Source organism: Macaca mulatta, chromosome 8, assembly GCF_049350105.2.
Source record: "Macaca mulatta isolate MMU2019108-1 chromosome 8, T2T-MMU8v2.0, whole genome shotgun sequence".
Classification (NCBI taxonomy): domain Eukaryota; kingdom Metazoa; phylum Chordata; class Mammalia; order Primates; family Cercopithecidae; genus Macaca; species Macaca mulatta.
The window spans coordinates 113400350-113424411 of record NC_133413.1 but is presented as its reverse complement, the minus strand read 5'-3'; the positions used below and the strand labels follow the sequence as shown (position 1 = coordinate 113424411).

Sequence of the window (24062 nt, the reverse complement as noted above, 5' to 3'; positions counted from 1 at the left end):
TTTCAGATGGGGTCTTGCTACGTTATCCAGGTTGGTCTCGAAGGCCTGGGCTCAAGTGATCCTCCCGCCTCAGCCTCCTGAGTTGCTGAGACTACCGGCATGTGTCACCATGCCCAGATACGCCATTTTGCCATTTTAGAAAAATGAACCTACCTTGAAAATACTCATCTATTGACTCTCTCGCTTCTACCAAATAAAATTAAAATAACTGCTTATTTTCTTCCTCTCTGCAATTTATAGTTTTTATAAATAACTAGTATCACTGGTTTCTGTATTTCTGCAGCTATAAACATCTGATACACAGCAAGATAACTATCAGCTTGTAGAAATGCCAAGAAGCAAAACACAGCTATAATTAGTATAAAACAGGGTAAACGATGTAAATTACTATGTTCATGTAACAAATTGAGAACCTCAAAGTAATAAAAAATGATTAAGTATCATACTTACTCTCCCTTTTCTATCTTCTTTCAATCATTTTTTTCTGAAATTCACTTCAATTCTTACTCTACTGGGCTAATATGTACTTACATCAATAATAGCTGCTGCACTGCTGTCTAGATGTTTATACAATTCATGTAATACTTCTCTCAGTTTCTTCAAAGTTTTCTTATTAGGCTGAAGTAGCATTGCTTGGAAGTTCACTGGCAAGCCATACCTTATAAAAAAGCAGAAATACAGTATGCAATACAAGCAAACATGTAAAGAGATGTTCTTTTCAAAGCAAATATTCTCATACTCTTTAATCATGGTTAACAGGGAGACAGTATCTCACTTTACTTTTACAAGTTCAACTAATATATATAGAAACTGAAACTAATATACACAAAAAACTTTAATATAAACAGAAACGTAAAACTTTGGTACTCACTGTCCACTAGAAATCTCTAAGCCAATTGCTAGGAATTACTTCAATTACCATTCCATTTTTTTTTTCTTTTGAGACGGATTCTCACTGTCGCCAGGCTGGAGTGCAGTGGTGCAATCTTGGCTCACTGCAATCTCCACCTCCTGGGTTCAAGCCATTCTCCTGCCTCAGCCTCCCGAGTAGCTGGGATTACAGGCACGCACCACCACGCCCAGCTAATTTTTGTATTTTTAGTAGAGACGAGGTTTCACCATGTTAGCCAGCATGGTCTCCATCTCTTGACCTCATGATCCGCCCACCTTGGCATCCCAAAGTGCTGGGATTACAGGCGTGAGCCACTGCACCCGGCTTACCATTCAATTTGTAAGGTAATATATGAATATCCTCAGGAAGTAATAATAAGTAAGATCAGCAGATACTTTTATGGTAATAACATGAGGTTACCCACATCTACTTTGAAAATTTGAAAAAATTTAAAAATAGTGAGCATAGTTACACATAAGTTTTGGGGTGTTTTTCTTTTTTTTTGTTTTTTCAGACGGAGTCTCACTCTGTTGCCCAGGCTGGAGTGCAGTGGTGCAATAATGCAGTGGTGCAATCTCGGCTCACTGAAACCTCCACCTCCTGGGTTCAAGTGATTCTCTGCCTCAGCCTCCCAAGTAACTGGCACTACAGGTGCCTGACACCACACCTGGCTAATTTTTTTATATTTTTAGTAGAGACGGGGTTTCACTATGTTAGCCAGGATGGTCTCAATCTCCTGACCTCGTGATCTGCCCTCCTCAGCCTCCCAAAGTGCTGGGATTATAGGCGTGAGCCACTGTGCCCGGCCAAGTTCTGGGTTTTTAAGAACTATTTCTAATATGAGCAACCCATACATTGGATCAGAATGTGATGTTTTAAGTATCTCAAAATATAAAAATACTTTAGGTTAATATGAAATGATTCCAATAAGTCATCAGCATACTATGTGTCCAGTGACATATAAAACATCTGAAAGATCTTCCTTTTAAACAAATATTGGTTAATATTTAATCTACTTTTAAGTACCCACACAAGAAAAAGAACCTGAGGGTATGGCAGCATAAATCTCTTTTTCTAAACTTGGTGCTAAAGAACAAGACTAATATGCATTGTATAAGCTGTATGATGATACTGACAACCTCCGTCTCATGATTGGCCCTTTGGTTTCTCCAAATCAACTTCCTATTGCTGGACTCTGTTATAATAAAGAGGTCCAATGTAAGGCATCTATGAACTCTTCAGTTCCAAGTTTGACAATTAACTTTCTTTACCTTAAAACAGACTCAACAAAAACCCGTAACGCTTTCACATGAATCCATGCAATAAATGCTTCACTAAAATTCACTTTCAGCCACCGCACAAGTGGTCCCTATAAAAAGAAAAAAAAAATTACCACAAATTTGGTCTTAGAAATAGCAATTAGATAAATTTTTTTAAGTGACTACATATTAGGAATCTATAGAAGACTTAAGTCACATAATTCACTTTCTACATGTTTCACTATTATTCTCATTATCTCAGATATTTTACCTTAAATTAGATTAAAAGGTGAGCCACTACTGAGTGATCTCAACAGATGCTAAAATGCATTGAACCAATTCACTAACACAGAAAAAGGTATATATTTTAATAAAAGTAGTTAAACCGGTACAAAATATAGAAATGCCTTAGGTTTAAAAATCAAAATAAAAAGATCTGAATTTACTACACAATACTCTAAAATATTTAATACATGTAAAATAAAATTCAACTTACAAACAACTTCATAACAAAGATAAACAGTTATGTAGGCAAGTCATTTAACAGCCCTAGCTCTTAGTTTTCCCATCTGTAAAAAAGGGAGTTGGTCTAGACATCTAAAATCTCTTTACATTCTAAATTATGTAGTGTAAGTTCTTTTTAAACTTCATATATTTAGGACGATTAAGTGGATTTTAAATACCTTCTCTCTCGATACTTAAAAGACATACATTAACAATTCAGCTAACACTTACTTGGATAACATTATTAGGCTCATTTGGATGTACCAACCAATTAATTAAAGCAAAAAGGATAGCAAAACAAAGTGGAAATCTTTGGTCAAAATATCTATCCTATAAAAGGATTTTGGGTTTTCCCTAAAAAGCTGGTTATTTTGGACATTACTTGGAGGAATTAGTTTCCTCCTAGTTGATATGGCTTATAAAGTACCTGGAAATAATTTTCAGTATATCCCTTCATTTCCTCTCACATTATTAAGAGAAACACATTTTCACTCATGTTTCCCTTTCCAAACAAGCTTTTAGTCTTCACAGTAATCCCACACTTGAAGATGGCAAGAAAGTTAACACCATCTTTCATTTTCACAATTCCACCTGTTTCCCATTACACCTAGAACACACCAATTCTCCAATAATTTCAATACAAATTGCTTCAATAAAAGACTGAGGCATTGAACAAATCTGCCTCAAGAAAGTGAAAAGTCTTACTGAAAAGAACTTTGTTACTTAACTAAAATCTCCCTTCACCTACAAGGACGTTAACCAGAATACTGCATTTAAAATTAATATCTGATATGGATTTAGGTGGAGTAATTTAAGTATGTATTTTAAGGTAACTATTCTATTCGATCTAAGACAGATGTAAGCTTTAGAAGAAAGCTTTCTTAGAAATAGAATAGTTATCTCTAGAATAGTTAAGCTTTAGAGGAAATTCATTCTAATTATTCAATTAAAAAAAAAAAAACTAAAATCAAATGTCTTAAAACCAAAGCAGATTTTTACTTTCTTTTAAATCAAAGGAAAGTAATACCACTTTTTCTTCTGCTTAATGTTGATAATACTAAATATTTAAAACACATACAAATTGTTTTTTCTTATCAGTAGAAAGCCTGTTCATTTCTTCCTTATCTGCTTTCATCTCCTCTTCGTTATACTGGAAGTCACGAACAATGAATCTAAATTTGGGGGGAAAAAACAAAATTGTTCATGTTGTATACAATTGATCTAATAAAGTAAATACACACAAAAATAATCATCTTACTTGTTTTCCCTGGCTTTGTGTCTGAAGTCATCAACTGCCTTCCTAAACAAGGTGACATTACACAGGTAACTGTCTTGGTCCTCTGAAAGAACACTATGGAAAAAAAATAAAAGAAGTCCATTTAAAGATTTATACGTATTGCTGTCTTTCATATTAAGGGCAAAATTCAGAAACAGGTGGAAGAGAAAAGTAGGGTATAATAGCCCTTCCCAAATTACCTCAAAGCTTTTCAAACTGGATTGCCTCAAACACTGAAGACACTGAATGTTTATGATTTATTTTGCTAATGATACTTTTTTTCTTACTAACCAACAAAATTAGACATTAACTCCAGTAAAGCATCCAAACACTAAAAACCACACTTTTCAATCAACATTAGCGCCAGGCTGCTTTGTTTCCAGTGTCTCCTTGATAAGCACACTTTTCTTTTCTGGAAACCTAATTCTTTCTTCCTTTCTCCAGGCCAACTCAGCCCCACTGAGGCCCAGCCTAGCCTCTCTGCATTGCCAGTACATCAAACCTTGGATCTTTCCTTTGCTCCCATGACATCTCTCAATCAAAAACTGACAGGCCAGGTGCAGTGGCTCATGCCTGTAATCCCAACACTTTGGGAGGCTGAGGTGGGTGATTGCTTGAGTTCAGGACTTTGAGACCAGCCTGGGTAACATGGCAAGACTGTGTCTGTACAAAAAATACAAAACCTAGCCAGGTTTGACGGTGCACGCCTGTAGTCCTAGCTACTCAGGAGGCTGAGGTGGGAGGATCACTGAAGCTGGGGAGGTTGAGGCTAAGTGAGCCAAGATTGTGCCACTGCACTCCAGCCTGGGTGACAGAGTGAGACCCTGTCAAAAAAAAAAAAAAAAAAAAAAAACCTGATGAACACAACTGTCTAAATAATCTCTGAATAAATGTGCTTGTATGCATCCCATGGCTCCATTTTAGGCTTCAGAAGGTCCCAGTGAGGTCACAACTTCCATTCAGTCACAGCTCCATGGACATCACTGGAAAGACCTTTCTAGACACAACTGCCAGGAAATTTTAATGGTCATCTAAATCTGTAATACTTTGGGTGAAAGTCCACTGTTTGAAATGGGAATGGTATCGCTTGTGATAGTATGGCCCAAATTTGGCTTTCAGAATTTACCTACAGTGCCTCCTGTATAGAAGTCCTTACGCGAGGTCCACAAGGCTGCACGGGCAGCTGTTCCACAGGGATAACCTTGGGGCAGGGAATGTTACTGAGGGGAGCCTCCTCTCCTTTCTATCTTTCACATATTGGAGGTCTTCTAATGTTTAGTGTTTTTTAAATAGCTTTACTGAGATATAATCGTTATACAGAAGACTGTACGCATTTAATGTCTATCTTAATGTCTATGAAGTGTGGACATACGCATATACCCATGAAACCATCACCACAATCTAGACGATAAACATACCCCTCACTACCAAAAGGGTCCTGTGCCCTTTTGTTGGCTGTTTTCTTTGTTTTTTAATGTTTACTTTTTACTTACAATGTGGTAATTCTGAAATCAGAAAAAGTAAATTTTACAAAATGGAGGAATGCTGGGTAATTTAAAGATACTATATTAAAAAAATTTTTAAAGCAAGTGTAGTTTTTCCTGAAGCCTAAGAACCACCTGGTTAGCCAAGTAAATTCAGGAGGCAACTACAGTGTTTAATCACAGGATGGCTTTAAGTACTGAATCTACCCCACTTCTGATCAGCCAGCCAGCAGGGGCACCTCCCTAGTGAATGACCAGCAGACAGCTCTGGGAGTACTGATCACTGTCATTGCTGACATGCAGAGAAAACGCAAGTACTCTGGGTTTAGAACACTGAAACCTCCTGTTAGACTGTATCTTCTCAAAATGATTACCCTTAGTTCTTGCTCCTGGTATCCATCAAACCCAATGAAGGGCAGCTACCAAGTAGACAGAGCTCGATTAAAAAAGCCGTTTAAGGATCTTCTGCTTTGCCAAGATTTACTCAGTGATGTGTGAACTGCTTGAGATCAAAACAAATCTAAATCTAACTTGCAGGCTATTTCAGAGCCACAAATAATGCTTCACCATTAGCATACTAATCTTTTAGTATCCAACACTTTGCTGTTTTGAAGACCCTTCCAAAAGCATTTGGTGCTTGACATGGCCCTGTGTCAATGAGCAGGTTACCTATTAAACAGGTTCCTAGCTATTGTGCAGAGATCTGGGACACAGCAAATTCCTATGGCTTACTCAAAGTCCTGATGGTGATAAAAGCCAAGATAAAACTTCCATCTCACCTTATAACTAAATCCTACTCTGCCACCTTATTATGAAAAATAAATAAAAGCCACTTGCTTTTTCTCTTTCCCCTAGGGAAAGGTATTTCTTAAAAACTGTATAAAAAAATAAACCACGAGTCCTTACTATAATGGACTTGTAGTCATTTAACATGTACTAAGACTCTGTAATGCAAGTGCTTGCTAGACATTACTATAAAATTAAGACAGCATTTCCTGATCTCCAGGTATGGGTTTAGTAAAGGTAACAGGTAACTGCAATACAGAGTTGTAAGTGCTGCAACAGAAAATATACATGATACACTGGGGAATTAGTTACTTTATCTGAGGGGAGTCAAAGGAGTTTCACCAAAGAGGTGATACCAGGTGGAAGTTTGAAAGAAAGGCAAAAAAGAGAATAATGTTCCAGACAGAACCCCATACGCAAATGAATACAGATGTGGAATAGCATGGTGCATTTGAGGAATTGCAAGAAGTATGTATAACTGGGGCTCAGCATAGTAGCTCATGCCTGTAATCCCAGCACTTTCGGAGGCCAAGGCAGGCAGACCACTTGAGGTCAGGAGTTCGAGACCAGCCTGGCCAACATAGTGAAACCTCATCTCTACTAAAAATATAAAAATTAGCTGAGTGTGGTAGCACATCCCAGCTACTTGGGAAGCTGAGGAAGGAGACTCACTTGAATCTGGGAGGCAGAGGTTGCGGTGAGCCGAGATCACGCCTCTGCACTCCAGCCTGGGTGACAGAGAGAGACTGTGTCTCAAAAAAAAAAAAAGAAAAGAAAAAAATATATATATACATATAAGGGTACAAGAAGGGTGTGTGTGTGTGTGTGTGTGTGTGTGTGTTGAGTGCAGGCAGTCAAAATAGGGAGGGACAAGCAGGGTTTTAGACAGGAAAGTAACACATTTGTATGTCACAAAGATGAAAACAGCAGCAATGTGGAGGACTGATGAGAAGAGAAAATACCGGAGAAAAGGAGACCAGCTAGGGTCAATTACCATGGTCCAGGCAAGGGATGAGGGAGTCAGAGCTGGAGCAGTGGCAGTGGGTCTTGGGGGAGTGGGGAGAGTAGATTTAACCATGTGAAATTGTGGATATTTGACCATTTTTTGACCTACAAAACAGCAATTTTTAATGGTTCAACCAAATACTATGGAAGGTGGAAATGCCACAACTGATTAGACTAATGCAGGCGGGGGGGTCTGTTGGGGAGCTGGGGTGCAAGGGTGAAGGAAGATTCCAAAATGACTATCACACTTGCGGTTTGGATCACTGGGCAGATGTTGCTGCCATATACTTCAAGGCAACGAGAGAGTTTGAGTCTGAGATTGGGGTGTCAGTTACCTAGGAAATACCACATGGAGTGGTCCAGTAGGAACCCAGGTATGTGAGTTTGCAGGTAGGGGGAAAGCTGGCCACAGATAAAGATTTAGGAGTCCGAAAACTGCAGTTGAAGTTAGAGCCATGGGTGTGGTTGAAGTGATACTGACAGAACAGACCATCTCCTTCAGAAACTCTGAAACATAGAGAAACTCCTGGACAGTGGCCAGTATCATTTTTTCTGCACTTCTTAGCTAGGCTGTTCTGCTTCACTGGGGACTTCAGATCTCTCAACAAAAACTTCTGTGAAGCACCCATGAGTTTGTGATGTTGCTTCCAATGACAGAGAAAAGGCAAAAGTTAACCAGTGATCTGACTCATTCAGACTATTTTAATAAGCAAAAGTAGACAAAAAATAAAAAAATTTAAAAAAAGGATAGTGGTAATTCTGAAAGGACAAGTGAAAAGCACCTCTTTCTGAACAGTGTTTCTACAAAAAAAAAAGCAGAACAGCAACCCAGCCTCCACTTCTTTGTCCACAGCCTTGACATGGCATTTATACACATTGCTGCATTTAGCCTCACAGTAACGGTAGTATTTCAAAACTGTCCAATCTTTGTAGAACATTTTACAAATAGTTATATTTTGTGAATTTTAAAATTCTTTCAGGTTTGAGGACAGTTAGAATAACAGATTGAAAAATATTAGATTGGATATTAGAGTGAATATTTTTCAATCGATTCTACCTCAGAATTCCACTTTCATCTTCACTACTCCCAACAATAATCACTCAAGTTATCATGCCAAAAAGTAATGTTACTACCATAATTAACTAACTTGTGTAAAGCACATAGAACAATGACTAGGCTCATAGTAATTACTCAGAAATGCTGGGTGTGATAAACCAAAAATTCAGCATCAGGTCATAGAGATCTTTCCTAAATGGCAGACAAAATTCCAGGCTCACTCAAAAAAGCCTATTTGCCCCTACATTAACTGCACATACTCTTAATGGTGCTATTTAAGCTAGTGCTATGTGGTCTCTGACCAAATTTAAACAGGTAAGTTTTTGAGTCAGTGATTCCAAATGTACTTTGAACTGAGAAATAGGTAGAACAGATGTTTTCACTGAGCAAGGAAAGGCTGGGAGCTCTCAGAAGATTAGTGTGCACTTACAAGTCATTTGCAAACAAGTCTTGACTGCATTAAACTGTTCCCTGCCTGAAATTTGCCCTTTAAACTACTAAAGTGACTGTCCAAAGATCTAAATCTCTGATGGAATATTTTTAAAGTCCTTCTATCAGAGTAAATCTGAGCTTACTTAATGAGCCTACACACCATCCCCCGGACATCTGGGTTGGCGTATGTCCACCTCTGGAGGACATTCTGTGTGCACCGGGTCCTCATTCTCCTCCTCCACCTGCCTCCTAGACACAGAGTCAATCTCTATGGCTCTAATGCCCTACAGATCTGTCAGTATCAACAGCCTAAGTGAGACACTAATATGAAGACATAACTGTAGTCTTCAGGTTACCATGTGAAGAATGAAGGTATTCCCCCAAATGAAAAAAAAAAAAAAATTCACAATGAGCACAAGTTTGTTGTTTAGTTCCTAAAAGATCAACATTTGTGAAAATACAGTAACATTATCTTGTATTTTGAATACTTCATCAAGCCTTAAAATATCTTCAAAATATATACAAGGAAGGGGCTATGCTCATTTATAGACAAAGAAAATGAGGCCAGAGAAGTTAAAAGACTTACCCCAGGTTACACAGCAAGTTGGTAGCAGAACTGAGGCAGGAGAATAGGGTCTGGAGGCAGGGAACCTAAGGTGGTTTCACCCCGATTTCCTAGAACTAAATTGAAAGGAAAACCCTAACTTTCCATGCCTAAGTAACAAAAGGACCAGAGGCTACTCCTTTTGACCTTTCCTGCATGGCAGATGGGAAATTCACTGTCTGCAACAAATCAGACTGATTCCAGGCCAAGTCTTCATTTGCAGAGAAGTATAACTTTGTTACCTCCACCCTAGCTTCTGATTGGTTGTTTTCTGCAACCAATCAGATGTTTGCACAGGAGTGTGACCTTTGTGACTTCACTTCAGCCTCTGGTTGGCTGCTTTCTGCAACCAATGAGACTGACTGCAGGCTACCACTTCATTTACATGAGGTGAGCATGAAGTGGCCAATGGGAAACTTGTAGGAGTTATCCGGACCCAAGAAGATTCTGTATCCGGACTTGAGCCACTGCTTGGGTTCGCTCTTACACTGTGGAGTGTACTTTCTTTCATTTTTAATAAATCCCTGCTTTTGTTCTTTTGTTGCTTCATTCTTATTTTGCTTTGCTGGGCATTTTGTCCAATTCTTTGTTTAAAACACCAAGAACCTGGACAACCTGAAGTCACAACCCTACCGCTGACAGACCCTACGAGTGACAGATTCTACCAGTCATAGAACCAGCAATAGAACTCAGATCCCTGGGTCCAGGACTCTTTCCATTATACTAAGCTACTTCCCACATGACACAATGAAACTGGAAAAGAAAATATTTCACGGGCCTGACCTTACTAATTCCACTTCTTGACTACCTCCTATTTCTTCTACCCTGCTGCCTCCCCTTGAAGCATATATGTATCTATAAGAATCCTTTGGGGTGGAGATACACTGTATTTATATTTTTTCAAAGAATGGGTGGAGATACACTGTATATTTTCTCAAAGAATATCTAGTGTGGCAATGGCAGAACATGGAAAAATGACATGGAATAGTGTAAAAAGGGTACAGGACCTGGAGCTAAAAGATGTGAGTTCTAGCCCTAACTCTGCCATTGGACGCTTTACACAGCCATATGCCTCAGGGAACTATTTAAGCATTTTAACTTCTTCTTCCATGAGAATAAGAGTGATACCTGTCCATGCTTCTTCACAGACTTGTAAATTTCAAATTAGGCAATGCATGTTAAATCTATAAATTTAAAAAGTGTTTAATAAAAACAGGTTTGTTTTTTAAATAAAAGGAACATACAGATTGGGTAAAATCTAAGCTCAAAGTGATGGAGAACATCTGGAGATCAATACAGCAGTCCAGTAGCCATTCTGGTACACTTCCTTTGCCAAATAAAATGAGGAATTATAGACACATAGTAGGTATGCAATAGTGAATAAAGAATTTTCAAAAGGCAGCACAGTGAGGCAGAAAAAGTACCACACCAGACACCTAGGTTCTAGTTCTAGCCCTGCCACAAACGAGATGTGTGACCCTGGGCAAACTATTAATACCTCACCGGCCTCAAACTTCTAAGTCTATAAACAGGAGGCTGTCAAACAGACTGTGCCAAGTCCCTTCTAGGTCTAAAATTATTACAACTAGAGTTCACAGAACTCACTCATGAGGTTAATTTATCACAAAAGCAAGACAGCAAACATATTTCCTCAGCCAACATCCAAACTCTGAAAGGAATTCTAGGAACCAAATGGTTTTACAAAAACTTCTACTTACTTGCTAGACCTTGGAACTACCATTTCGGCTAGTGTTTCATACTGCTTAATCCAGTCATTGTGGTTTAACCTGCAGGAAAGGTACAATACACATTGGAAAAGAAAAACAAGTCCTATTTCCTGCCATATCAAGGAAGAGAAAAAATTATGTGACAAATAGGAAATCTGGCTATAGCAAGTATACTCCAACTCTATGTAACAAAAAAAAATTCAGGATTCCTACTGAGAATGAATTTCCAATACACTGAGTAATGCAGGAAATACAGATCACCACCCTACCTCCAGTAACTATTGCAAAAGAGGTACATCCTAGAACTACGTTTGACAAGGAAGTAAAGCACAGTATAGATCGTAAATTATTTTCAAGCTGCATAGTTCATACGTATAGTGCCTCATTTTTAAAAAATGGTCATGCTAAAATCACTATCACTCCTGCTCAGTGGCAGTTATGAAGGACTGAAAAAAACTGTATTTATGGAAAGCACAGAGTACCATGAGGTAGTAAGTAAATGAAATGACAGTAAACTATGTTGCCACAAAGTATTGTGCAACAACCACCTCTAGAGGCCACTGGCTTCCCGGGGTGTGGGGAGAGACAACAATGTTTGAGATTGAAAACAAATAATTATAGTGTTTATAGGCCAGGATAGAGAATAATTCATCATGTAAGATGTCTTAGGTCCTATGTTTCAATTACAAGGTACAGAAAACCATAAAAATTTCTGGTTTTGACCTCGAGTTTTAAATAAAGGTTGAATGAGTCAAATATTTTATCTGGGCAAAAGTTATTTTCCTACATAGTATAAAAAAGCACAGATACATAGAATTTGTTATAATTAATCAGTGTTTCAGTGTAGCAGAGGGGACTTATGTAACTAGAACACAAAATAAAACTTCTGGAGTGAAATCCTCAGATTTAAGGCCTTCTCCCTCTGCAAAGAAAAATCCAAAAGGTAGCATACTGCAATAAAGGGGGAAAAATGCAGAACTGAGACAATATTGTAGCCACTGCAAATTCCACAGAGGCATCATTTTCTAGTACTCCCAATCTCTGAACCAGATAAAAATGCAGAGCACAGCAAGGAAGTCTTCATGCAATGATACTCTGAAAAAGACCCAAACCTCCCACCTGAGTTCGGATCCCCCAAACATTCCCTGATAGCAAGACTTCAGTGTAAGTCAAAAGTGAAACCATTAATAGTGCTATACAGACATGCACAGAGTCCAGGTCTTCCTACAAGTACCCAAAGGTTTCACTTCATTTCATTCAAGATTAACTATGATCAAATATTAAATAACACAGAAAGCCTAATCCTAAGGAGATATCAAAGGTTGTCTAGTCCAGTGGTTAGCAAACTATGCGCATAGCCAAGCCTGTTTTGTAAATAAAGTTTTATTCAAACAGCCACATCCATTCGTTTATATATCATCTATGGCAACTTAAGCTATAACCACAAAGTTGACACAGTGGAGTAGTTGTGACAGAGATCACATTGTTTACAAAGCCTACAATACTTACTGTCTAGCCCTTCATAGAAAAAAGAATTGCTAATCTCTGCTCTAATCCATTCTTTGTGTCTTACAGTGCTTAATTCATCCTAACCAGTCATAAAGAATTTTTTGGGAAAAAATGCAAAGACCTTCCTATTTTGAGAAATCTAAAATCTGTATTTATTAAACAATCAATAATTTAGCATTACTTAATGTTTGAATGAGCCAACTCTACCAAGCTGCTAAATTTGATTTGGAAACTCAATTTATAATTGAAGTCTCCATTGCTAGGTTATGATCTAATTTCTACTTTATGTGCCACATGAGCAAATGCTGATTGACTGAATGAATGGCAAGGTTATATTCCTTTTACGCTTGGATTTTATGGAAAACTTCAAACTACAATACTAGATACTAACATTTTTCTTGTATTTTAACAAGTAAAACCTTTTGTAATAGAAAGACTTACTTGGGAACTACTACCAGTAATGTGACGAGATACTCTGAATCAAGAACAAAGTCATCCTTCTTCACAATTTCTGCTAGACTTCTAGTTAGCAAACTTCCTCTGAGGAATTAAAAAAAAAAATCATTAGGCTGATAATTATGTGCTTCTGTAACACAAGTAAAGAAACAGCAGGCTAATCATTTTCACATATACTATATATACATTGAGAGGGATTAGTCTTAGTTAAGAGTTTTACTTTGTAAGGAGTCATCATTTAGCTGAATATATCCTACCCTGGCAACCAAGGAAATATCTTCTATCAAAATTTGCCTCTAGTGTTTTGTGTTTGCTTTAATTATTATAACTCAGCTCTTCTCTTGCCTACATATATAATATCTTGACTGGAAAAGTGCTATCTACTCATTAGATATCAATTAAAGTCTATTCTATCATATAATTATGAAATTATGTCATCTAAGCACAACACCTTCGGTATTCTTCCCTCACTTGGGTATTATTTGATACCAGGCAATTTTGGTAGCTAACCCAATAATTAACTCTTTCAAATCAGTCTTCATTTGCCTTCCAGTAATCACTTCGCTATAATAAATATGTCTTGCCCTGTTTGTATCACTCATAGTATCCAACCAACTTTCCCTCTAGGATATGAAGGCACAACTTGAATACTTTCATGCTTAAAGCTGCACTTGTAGTAGTCATAGTATGAGGGGATCAACCAAAACAATTCAGTCCTGTTTTTAAAAACCTAATGAGTGAAAAACCTAAACTCTGAAAACAGATAAGAGAATGATTGTTACATCATAAAAGGATTATTATATAGTTAAGCGATAGGTAATTACTATGCAGTTAAACTATGATTTCATTTAAAACAATTAATTTTAGACTATTTTTCAATGAAATATCAAACGGATAAAGGGATAAGCCAGGACCCAGTTCACAAGTATTATTTATAAAACAAGTATAATAAATCAGCCTCACATCTGTTTTGACTAGTCTGAACTCTATAAACTTATCTTAGTGAGCTTTTCTCCATGAAGTAAAAGAAATACCATTTTGATTACAGAAACAACATAAACTGAAGCTAACTAAATCCCAAAAATATCTCCTTCGGTGTATGCTAGTGTGCTTCCTGAGTTCTTAATACTCAAATATACTTGATCTGCTTACGCATTCTTTCGTTCCAAATTCTGAAGATTTCCTTTCAGGTTATTGTATGCAGATGCTCGAGATTTCAGGTCATTATCAATCTGAGTTACTCCCTTCAAAAAAAAAGAAGAAAAATAGACAAAATTTTCCTAAATCTGCCTCTACTAATACTAACAAAGTAGCTAAACTTTAACTTCTACAAAAAAACTCACTAGTTTCTAGTGTAAGAATATTCTATTATTTTAAAAGCACGACTTTAGGATATCATTTTAAAAAGTCTACTTCATTTTTAATATAATTTCCACATAAATCTTTTCTACTAAAAATAATGTTTTAGTCCACATGTATTTTAATTATTATTATATTACTTCTTAAACCATGGAAATGGAATCTAGGGTACTGGGTTTGGAGATTACTAATTACAAGGCTTCAATTCACAAGACTGAAGGATATTTTCCAAAATAAACTAAATTACATGAAGACTTTTAATTATTGCAAACATCACTATTACATAGAATATTTTTCTATGAAATTAAAATTATAGTTGCATCTATTCATAAATGTTACAAAAGCTGCTTTTTCAAACGAATACTAAACTAACTACATAGGGAGAAAATGTGAAGTAAACAATATTTGAAGAACTGACTTTAACACAGTTCTAGCATTATTAGCTGTGTAGCATGAGGGTAAGTCACTTCACGTCTCTAAGCCTGCTTCCCTATCTACAGCAGCATCAGGGAGCAAATGATCTAATCCTTAAGGATCCAGAAAACAAGGCTCAGTCACAGTAAGAACACCACTTTATATTATCAAATAATGTAAATAATAGTTTCTTAAACTATAGTCATCAAATTATATGATGACTTTAGTTGAAATCTTTGATAGTCTATTTATTTACATTTAACTATGTAACACACTGTACAACTAAAGTTATTGGGAACAAAGGAAAGTCTGTCCAATAATTTAAACTACACTTCTTGCCCCAGCCAGGTCAATAAGAATGCTGGCAAACAATTAACAGATCCTAGTCTATTTGTCTCATTATAGTTACTGTTAAGACTTTTATTCCACAAACAGATCTTGGGGGAAAAAACAGACTTTTACATTTCTTCTCAAGTTCAAGGATTTCTCAATATAAAAGGAGCTCTTGGTGAGTTCATGCATCGGCTTCAAGGTCCATGTACTCGCTGAAACTACATAAAATTATGTGGCACCTGAATAGGGGAATTTTTCCAGGCAGAGGATCAAAACTAAATAGTCGGAAGGGGTCAGAGAACCCATAGGGTTTAATGTTTGAACAAGTACACTATGCACACAAACATACTTCAGTGACCACTATCACCTACCTGAATGACTAAGAAATCTTAATAGACTCCAATTTCCTATTCTACACAATCTCAGGTACCCTTAAAATTTGTATAAATAATACAGAATTTTCATACTTTCTTAAACACTGTTGATGTAATATTCAAGTTAATTACATAACTAAGTATACAACTTAGATAATCTACACATGAAAGTGTTATACTTTTAACACCTTTTAATGTCTAAAGTTGTAGTAAGGATACCCTCTATCTGTGACATATAACTAAGTTGCCTTATCAAAACCTAAAAAGTATTTCATAGTGAAATTATAAAATAAGCAAAGTCACTATAAATCAATGTGTCCTACTTGTCTCAAGTATTATCTTACCTTGGCAATTATTTCAGAAATATTTTTCAGGGACTGCTTGATTGGATATTTGGCCATGTCCCACTGGAACCTTGTTATATAAGTAACCAAGTCCACTGAAATAAGGGAATAAACTAATTACTGAAGAGAAGCAACAGAATTGTTCAGTTTTTTACACAGCAATATATTTTAACGCTGAAATCGGCATTGAGGAAATCAGCAAAGATGTCATTTCTGAAGAATCCTGATTAAATGTGAACTATATTAAGTAACATGGATTAATCAAAATTTCTACCTTGTAATCTCTTCTTCTTACTCAAAATTTAATACAAATTAAGATGCTCCTTCTAATTTGATTACTTTAAAAATGAAGTATGTACATATTGCTAATATGCTTCACACGTAGGAGAGACACACAAAGATTAAGAAACTACTTCAAATTGCCTCCTCGATAAGTAGAATTTCACAAAAGTATGTTCTTTCTTTGATAACTTACCCAAGCAAACTGAAAATAAACTTGTCTGTTAAAACCATGTGATGACTGTTTCCAGGAGTTCACATTTTAACAATTTTCAAAACATGGACCCTTTCACTTTCAAATGGCAAGAATAAAACATGTAGAGCTAAAAAAATACTCAACAACTTATTCCTTGGAAGTTTAGTAATCAAAGTGACTTCACCCCTAACGGGATCAAGGACAGAGAAACCAAATGGCAATTATGGCAGCACTCACTGACAAAAGTAATTCATATAAAAATACCTTTCTCTTCTCAATATCTCCTTACATAATACCAGTGAGTCAACAACACAGATGGTATTTCCGAAAGCAACTCTATCTAGATGCACTGCCCCTCTTGGTCAACCACCATTCTACCTACTAGACTGACTGCCCTAGTTCATAAAATACATAGAAGATCAGTAAAGACAACACAAATTAACTTATTAATATCTAACATACCTTCTGTTCTTTCTCGAAACACAAATTAACAGACACAGTAAACAATGAGATCAGAATTACTTTGATAACAAAGAGCAAGAATAAGTTACTACATTTTTAACTGATTAAATATTTATTGAGCAGCTATTATTTGCAAGAAGAAATGAGATTTCAGGAACACTGGATTTAAAATATAGTAACCTTATCAGAGTAGGCGATCCCGTAGAGAATGAAAGGAAAGCGTTATTTCCTTCTTTTTTTTTTTTTTTTTTTAAGAGACAGGGTCTTGCTCTGTCACCCAGGCTAGAGTACAGAGGTACAATCATAGCTCACTGCAGCCTTGAACTCCTAAGCTCAAGCAATCCCCTCTCCTCAACCTCCTGACTAGCTGAGACTATGGGCATACGCCACTACATTCAGGTAATTTTTTCTTTTTCTTTCTTTCTTTTTGTTTGGGTTTTTTAGAGACAGGCTCTCCCTACGTTGCCCAGGTTTGTCTTGAACTCCTGCACTCAAGCGATCCTCCTGCCACAGCCTCCCAATATGCTGGGATTACAGGCGTGAGCCACCATGCCCAGCTCATTATTTCCTATTATAATGACATATCACTAAAGATGGGTTTAATTTTAAATGAAGTAAAATGCTAAAATGACATTTCACAAGAAAATAAGAAATGCAAGTACAAGTGAAAACAATGGGGTCAGAATCATCTTTATAAAGTCATTACTACATAGAGCAAACTCTATATAAATACTGGCTTCTATCTACAGAGAAGTCAGTAAGCTATTTTATAGGTATTAAGTAAAGAAATGCCAAAATCATATTGGGGGGAGGCACTATTCTGCAATAAAACTAATAATTTCTGTTCTAAGGCTTTAACAGCTATATACTATGAAATACAAAAACCTACATACGACAGCAGGTATTCAACTGGAACAATGCTGAGATACACAACTTGGAAACTTGTAAATGAGTGAACAAATAGGTCCTGGAAAGAACTAAGGCAAATCTTTACAATACTGCTCTTGCAGGGGACTTGGCATCATATCATAAGCCATATTATATATTATGTAAGACTGTCTTCTACTAGATTATGTTTCAGGGAACAGGATGTACCTGGAAGTATCACCAAATTCAGTAATAATTGTACTTTAATGGCTTTCTATTGTATTTAGTGTCCTTTTCTATAGACTTTTTTACATTACTTTTTGTTTCTGTAGCTTAGTTATTCCCTTTATATCAGTTAATAATGATCAATCATGAGCATTAGCTTACCTCCATTAGCCAACAGATTCTCTTGAACTTTGTCTTTACTATCTTCCAATACATCAGCCATGTATTGAGCCACTTTCTTAACCACTCTGAGGAGGAAAAAAAATTAACCATTTTAAGGAAAAAGATCTAAATTGCATTCTATATGATGAACATATTATATAAAGACATGAGTTTGACTATGTATGTTCCCATTATACCTATCCATATAATATACAATAAATGGATTTTACCTTATAATGTTTTAAGGATAAAATGGACCAAGATTTTGTTACATGCAAAAGTCAACTGAGTAACTGTAAAGTTTTAAGGAGACTACATGCAGTGTGTCTACTAGTCTAGAAAGAAAGTGGTGGGAAGCTAGTGAGAAACAGTCTGTAAAGAGGCATATATTTATACGCCAAAAACTGGACAATGCAAGGACCAAGAACAAAGGAGGCGGCCGAGAACTAGCACTCACCATGTTCCTGCGACATGCAAGACACTGTGGTTTCCCTTAGGAAAAAAGGGATCTTACAGGCAAGAGAACGTAAGCAATGGTCATGATGAAAAATTAGGTCCTACATTATTAATTAATTGTTTATTGAGCATCTACTATCTACAAGGAGCTATGCTATAGAGGAAGCCATAATGCCAAAACTATTAGGTTGGCACAAAAGTAATTGTGGTTCTGGCCATTACTTTAGAAACAAAAAAATGGCAAAAACTCCATTACTTTTGCACCAACTTAAACCAAGGCACCTACATATGACCTTGTCAATTCTTTCATTTATAAGACACTGAGGTATGAAAGAATAAGTGACTTATCCAAAGTCACAAGACCAGTTAATGTCAAAGACGTGACTAGAAACACATTGTCCTGACTTTGGAGTCCAGCGTTCTCTTCCTCATTCCATGTCTGCCTCTAGGCCCTGGGTGGGGTTCAGAGTCACACAAGACAAAATCACTACCTTCACACATTGCTTAAAATCTCACTGGAAAGATACAAAAATATATAAATTACTAAATATAAAGCAATCTGAGGTCAGTGCCAGCTGAGATTGCCAGGCTGCAGACAGAGAGAGATAAAAGGAAAAGGGATCACTTGCAGCTACTGTAGTCAAGAAAGCCCAAAGGCTCATGAGCAGGGCAATGAAGGACAGAAATGGTTTTACAAGGATGATTACCTGGGACGAAAGCATATTCTTGCCATGGGGCATAATGTGAGTCAAGATAAGAGGTGGAAAAGCAGTTGGCATCCAGATAATGGTGAGGAGTCCAGACTGATGGGAGCCACAGGCTGAGAAGTAGGGAGGGGAGCTTAGGCTAGGAAAGCGGGATGCCAGATTGCAGATATATAGCCTCTGAAGCCACACTCTAGACAGGGACGTAACACAGTTGAAACAGGGCTCAGGACAAGTATTCTGATGACTATATGCTCAACAGCTAGGAGGGGAAACTGGAAGCCAAATTAAGAAATTCCTGTAACGGTTTTATTTTTTTCTTAAAAAAGTGTGTGTGTGTGTGTGTGTGTACATATATATATATATATATATATATATATATATATATATATTTTTTTTTTTTTTTTTTTAAAGAGAGAGTCTTGCTCTGTTGCCCATGTTGGAGTGCAGTGGTGCCATTATAGTGCATTGCAGCTTTGAACATCTGGGCTCAAACGATCCTCTTGCCTTGGCCCCTCAAGCAGGAGGGATTACAGGTGTGAGCCACAGAGCGTGGCTTGTTGACAGTTTAAATGAGGGCCAATACGGGCCAGGAAACGTGATAGAAGAGCTAAATTTAAATGACAATCCTATGCTGAGTGGTCTCAAACCTAAAAATTAGAACAATTTCAGAAATAATGATGTAAGTCATAAGTCTTCAACATGTTTAACTTGAGGTTTGTACATACATTTGCCTATGTCTCCAAAATTCACCCATTCCTTCAAGAGGGACAAATCATTCTCATAAAATTTGACAAGCATCTTGTAAACAGAACCATTTGCTATGAACATTCTAAAATGTTGCATGTTTACCCATAGAAGTACTTTAGCGTGTAGAATCATCTGGTGTCAAATTTATAAACTTAACGTCGCATAATCCACAACTTCGAGATCTCCCTAAGCCTATTTACAAGAGGATCTGTGTCAATGTACAAAATGTCACCTCAAAAATATCTGCTCCAATGATTACATTTTTAAGAAAGTACAAACTATGATTTGCCACATATACCATATTCTACAATGTTTGGACTTTAACACTTGGAGCATTTAAGTCATTCATTAAGCTATCATCTGTCAACACTACCAAAGTCTAACAACAACAAGATTTTTAAATTCCTCGTATCTTTCAGGAGGACTGAAGAAGATGCGCTTGTGGAACAATGCAGAAAAGAACAGCTGACACACTGCACGGGTAACTTTAAATTCTACTCACCAAACTAACTACATTTGCCCTTAATACTTTCCAGATTCCTTCCCTAAAAAATCTGAGCCAGCTGGGCACAGTGACTCATGCCTGTAATCTCAGCACTTTGGGAGGCTGAGGTGGGAGGATCACTTGAGGCCAAGAATTTGAGACCAGCCTGGACAACATAGCGAGACCCTGTCTCCACAAAAATAAAAATAAAAATAAAAATATTAGCTGGGTGTGGTGGTGCAAGCCTATAGTCTTAGCTACTCAGGAAACTGAGGTAAAAGGATCGCTTGAGCCCAGGAGTTCAAGGATGCAATGAGCTATGATTGCGCCACTGCACTCCAGCCTGGGTGACACCAAGACCCTGTCTCTAAAAAAGTAAATAAAATTTAAAATCTGGGCAAACTTTAAATTATATTCAGGACATCCCATTAACAATTTAAAGAAAGAACTATAAAGCCATCAAGGTGACTGACATGGGTACAAATAAATGTTAATAATTATATTCTCAGGGACCTCCTTTCTCAGTGTCTCTTTGGTTGTCATAACTTGTAACTCTAATGAGGTAGATGAGACCTCAGGGAAGACTCACTCCAGGGATGACAACTGAAAATAAAGTTTCCTCAAATTTTTTTCTCAATTAAAAATGTGTAAGCAAGAAACCAAGAGACTATTCTTTCCATCAGTTCGTGCTTTGAGTGTATCATAATTATTTTCACTATATGTATAATAATTCATAATACTCATTTGCTCTATATGAATATATGGAATTATAATCCTAAAAGTTGCTTTTCCTTTCATCTTCTCTTTTCCATTCTAATGACCAAGTGTCTGGCCCCAATTGAGCTTTTACTATCTCTTAACTTATCTACTGTGAAACTGTCTGCTAAGTGGCCTTCTTGATTCCAATATTAAAGATCATCAATACATCCTTAGATCTGTTTACTTCCTCACTACATGGTGTTATGTTTAAAGATCTCTCTCTCTGCAACCCTGACCTCAGTCTCTATTGCCACAGCGTCGCTTTGAGGTGGTTCTATCAATTCAGAAAAGCATTTTAACAGCAGAAATGAGAAAATCTTCCATATAGATTTCACAAAAAAATTTCCTCCTATCCAAGCCTATTATTCCCTTAAAGCTTCTATCGAATGTACATTTCTAAGATTCTCCAAATTCTGTATTTTACAAATTACACCTATGTATCTAAACTCTAAGATAAAAGCTTTGTATCCCCAGAGGTGAAGGAACTGTAGATTGATTCTGCCAACTAATCAAAAAGCAGCTATCAAATAGCCTATAACCATTTTCAGCTCAAATACACATGTACCTGAATTTCAAAAGTAATAAAAACTGCAGTTTAGAAAAATTCTTCCAACTGAATTTTGAAGACGAAAGCATAGCCATCTTCAAATAAATGGAGTAATATCCCATGTTCATGGATCAAAGACAATAATGTTAGGATGATACCATTCCCCAAATTGATACATAGATTCAACACTATCCTCATCAAAATTCTAGCTGACTTATATGCAGAAGTTTGACACTGTGATCCTAAAATTCATACAAAAAGACAAAGAACCCAGAATAGCCAATCTTGGGAAAAAAAAAAAAAAGTTGGAGAATTCATACTTTCTGATTTTAAAACTTACTACAAAGCTACAATAATCAAGACAATGTGGTACTGGCATAGAGAAACATAGATCAATGAAACAGAACTGAGAGTCCAGAAATAAACCCTCATATTACGTTCAATTGATTTTCAGTAAGGGTTCCAGGACAATTCAGTGGGAAAAAACAGTCTTTTCAACAAATGGTGCTGGGACAACTAGATATTCACATTCAAAAGAATCAAGTTGGACCCTTACCTCACAACATACATAAAACTTAACTCAAAATGAATCAAAGACCTCAATGTGAAAGCTAAAACTGTAAATCTCTTAGAAGGAAACATAGACATAAAACGATACGACCCTGGATCAGACAATGGTGCCTTAGACACAATGCCACAAACACAAGCAACAAAAGAAAAAAATAAATTGGACTTCATCAAAATTTAAAACTTTCATGTTTCACAGGACACAATCAAGAAAATGAAGACATGGCCAGGCACGGCAGCTTATGCCTGTAATCCCAGCACTTTGGGAGGCTGAGGCAGGTGCATCATGTCAGGAGTTCGAGACCAGCCTGTCCAACATGGTGAAACCCCATCTCTACTAAAAATACGAAACTAAGCTGTGCGTTGTGGCAGGCACTTGTAATCTCAGCTACTCGGGAGGCTGAAGCAGGAGAATCGTTTGAACCCAGGAGGCGGAGGCTGCAGTGAGCCGAGATCTCGCCACTGCACTCCAACCTGGTTGACAGAGCGAGACTTGTCTCGAGAAAAAAAAAAGGAAATGAAGACAATTCACAGAATAAGAGACAATATTTGCAAGTTATATCTGATAGGGGATTTATATCTAGCATATTCTGTATAAAGAACTCTTACAATTCAATAACAAAAAGACAAGCCAATTAAAAATGGGCAAAGGATCTGAACAGACATTTCTCCAACGAAGAAAAACAAATGGCCAAAAAGCACATGAAAAGATACTCAACACATCACATCACATCAGCCAACAGGGAAATGCAAATTTTTTTAAATGAGGTATTATCTCATACTCCCTGGGATGGCTATAATCAAAAAGACAAATAGTAACAAGTGCTGACAAGGATGTAGAGAAATGAGAATCTTCAAACACTGCTGGCAGGAATATTAAATGGTGCAGCCACTCTGGGAAACAGTTTGTCAGTTCCTCAAAAAGTGAAACATAAAGTTACCATATGACCCAGAAATTCCACTCTTAGGTACAAACCCAAGAAAAATGAAGATATTTAAGAATACAAACTTGTACACAAATGTGCACAGCAGCATTATTCTTATAAGCCAAAAAGTGGAAGCAAAAGAAATGCCCATCAACTGATGAATGGATTAATGTGGTAAGTGTGTGTGCACATATATAGTGGAATACTATTTAGTAATAAAAAGAAATGAAATACTGATACATGCAACAGCTTGGATAAACTTCAAAACATTATGCTAAGCAAAAGAAGACAGTCACAAAAGACCATGTATTGTATTCCATTTACAAGAAATGTCCAGACCAAGCAAATCTATAGTGGCAGAACAATTTGTGGGTGGTGGGGACAGGAAGTGACTGCTCATGGGCATAGGAATAGAGGATGATGAAATATTTTAAAATGACTGTGGCAATGGTTATGCAAGTCTGAATACACTAAGAATCATTGAATTGTACACCTGTAAAGGTGAAATGCACGGCATGTAAACTATATCCCAATAAAGATAGTAAAAAGAGAATCAGCATTTTCATATTTCAAACAGGTGCATTTTATAGTATGTAAATTGTACCTTCATAAAATTGATATACAAAAGGAAAAAAGTCATTGTTTTCTAAAACCATTCCAGTAAGCAGAGTACACATGTGATAATAGACGCAGTGTCCACGGAGCCTGATAACACTGTCTCCCATTTTGCTCTACTCCATGCATGTAAGTACATTACCCTTCTACAAATGCATCCAGTTTAGCCAGTTCATCTGACAAGCCAACCAAGACATCCAGCGTGCCAACCTAAAAGGAAAATATATTCTGTTATTTAGCTGGCATCC

The 24062-nt window shown here is 36.8% G+C and overlaps 2 protein-coding genes across 3 annotated transcripts in view; both read right to left on the bottom strand.

The window, feature by feature from the left end:
- CTHRC1 (collagen triple helix repeat containing 1) overlaps window positions 1-24062 on the bottom strand; it is a 403638-nt gene that overhangs the window by 316272 nt on the left and 63304 nt on the right. The window lies entirely within an intron of this gene.
- ATP6V1C1 (ATPase H+ transporting V1 subunit C1) overlaps window positions 1-24062 on the bottom strand; it is a 90160-nt gene that overhangs the window by 6052 nt on the left and 60046 nt on the right. For both annotated transcript variants that reach the window (XM_077942289.1, NM_001260769.1), the window contains 10 exon segments: window positions 23957-24024; window positions 18007-18092; window positions 15816-15910; window positions 14144-14235; window positions 12977-13075; window positions 11018-11086; window positions 3914-4006; window positions 3734-3827; window positions 2164-2261; window positions 532-658 (listed from right to left, as the gene is read on the bottom strand). In XM_077942289.1, coding sequence (XP_077798415.1) covers window positions 532-658; window positions 2164-2261; window positions 3734-3827; window positions 3914-4006; window positions 11018-11086; window positions 12977-13075; window positions 14144-14235; window positions 15816-15910; window positions 18007-18092; window positions 23957-24024 — 921 coding nt within the window.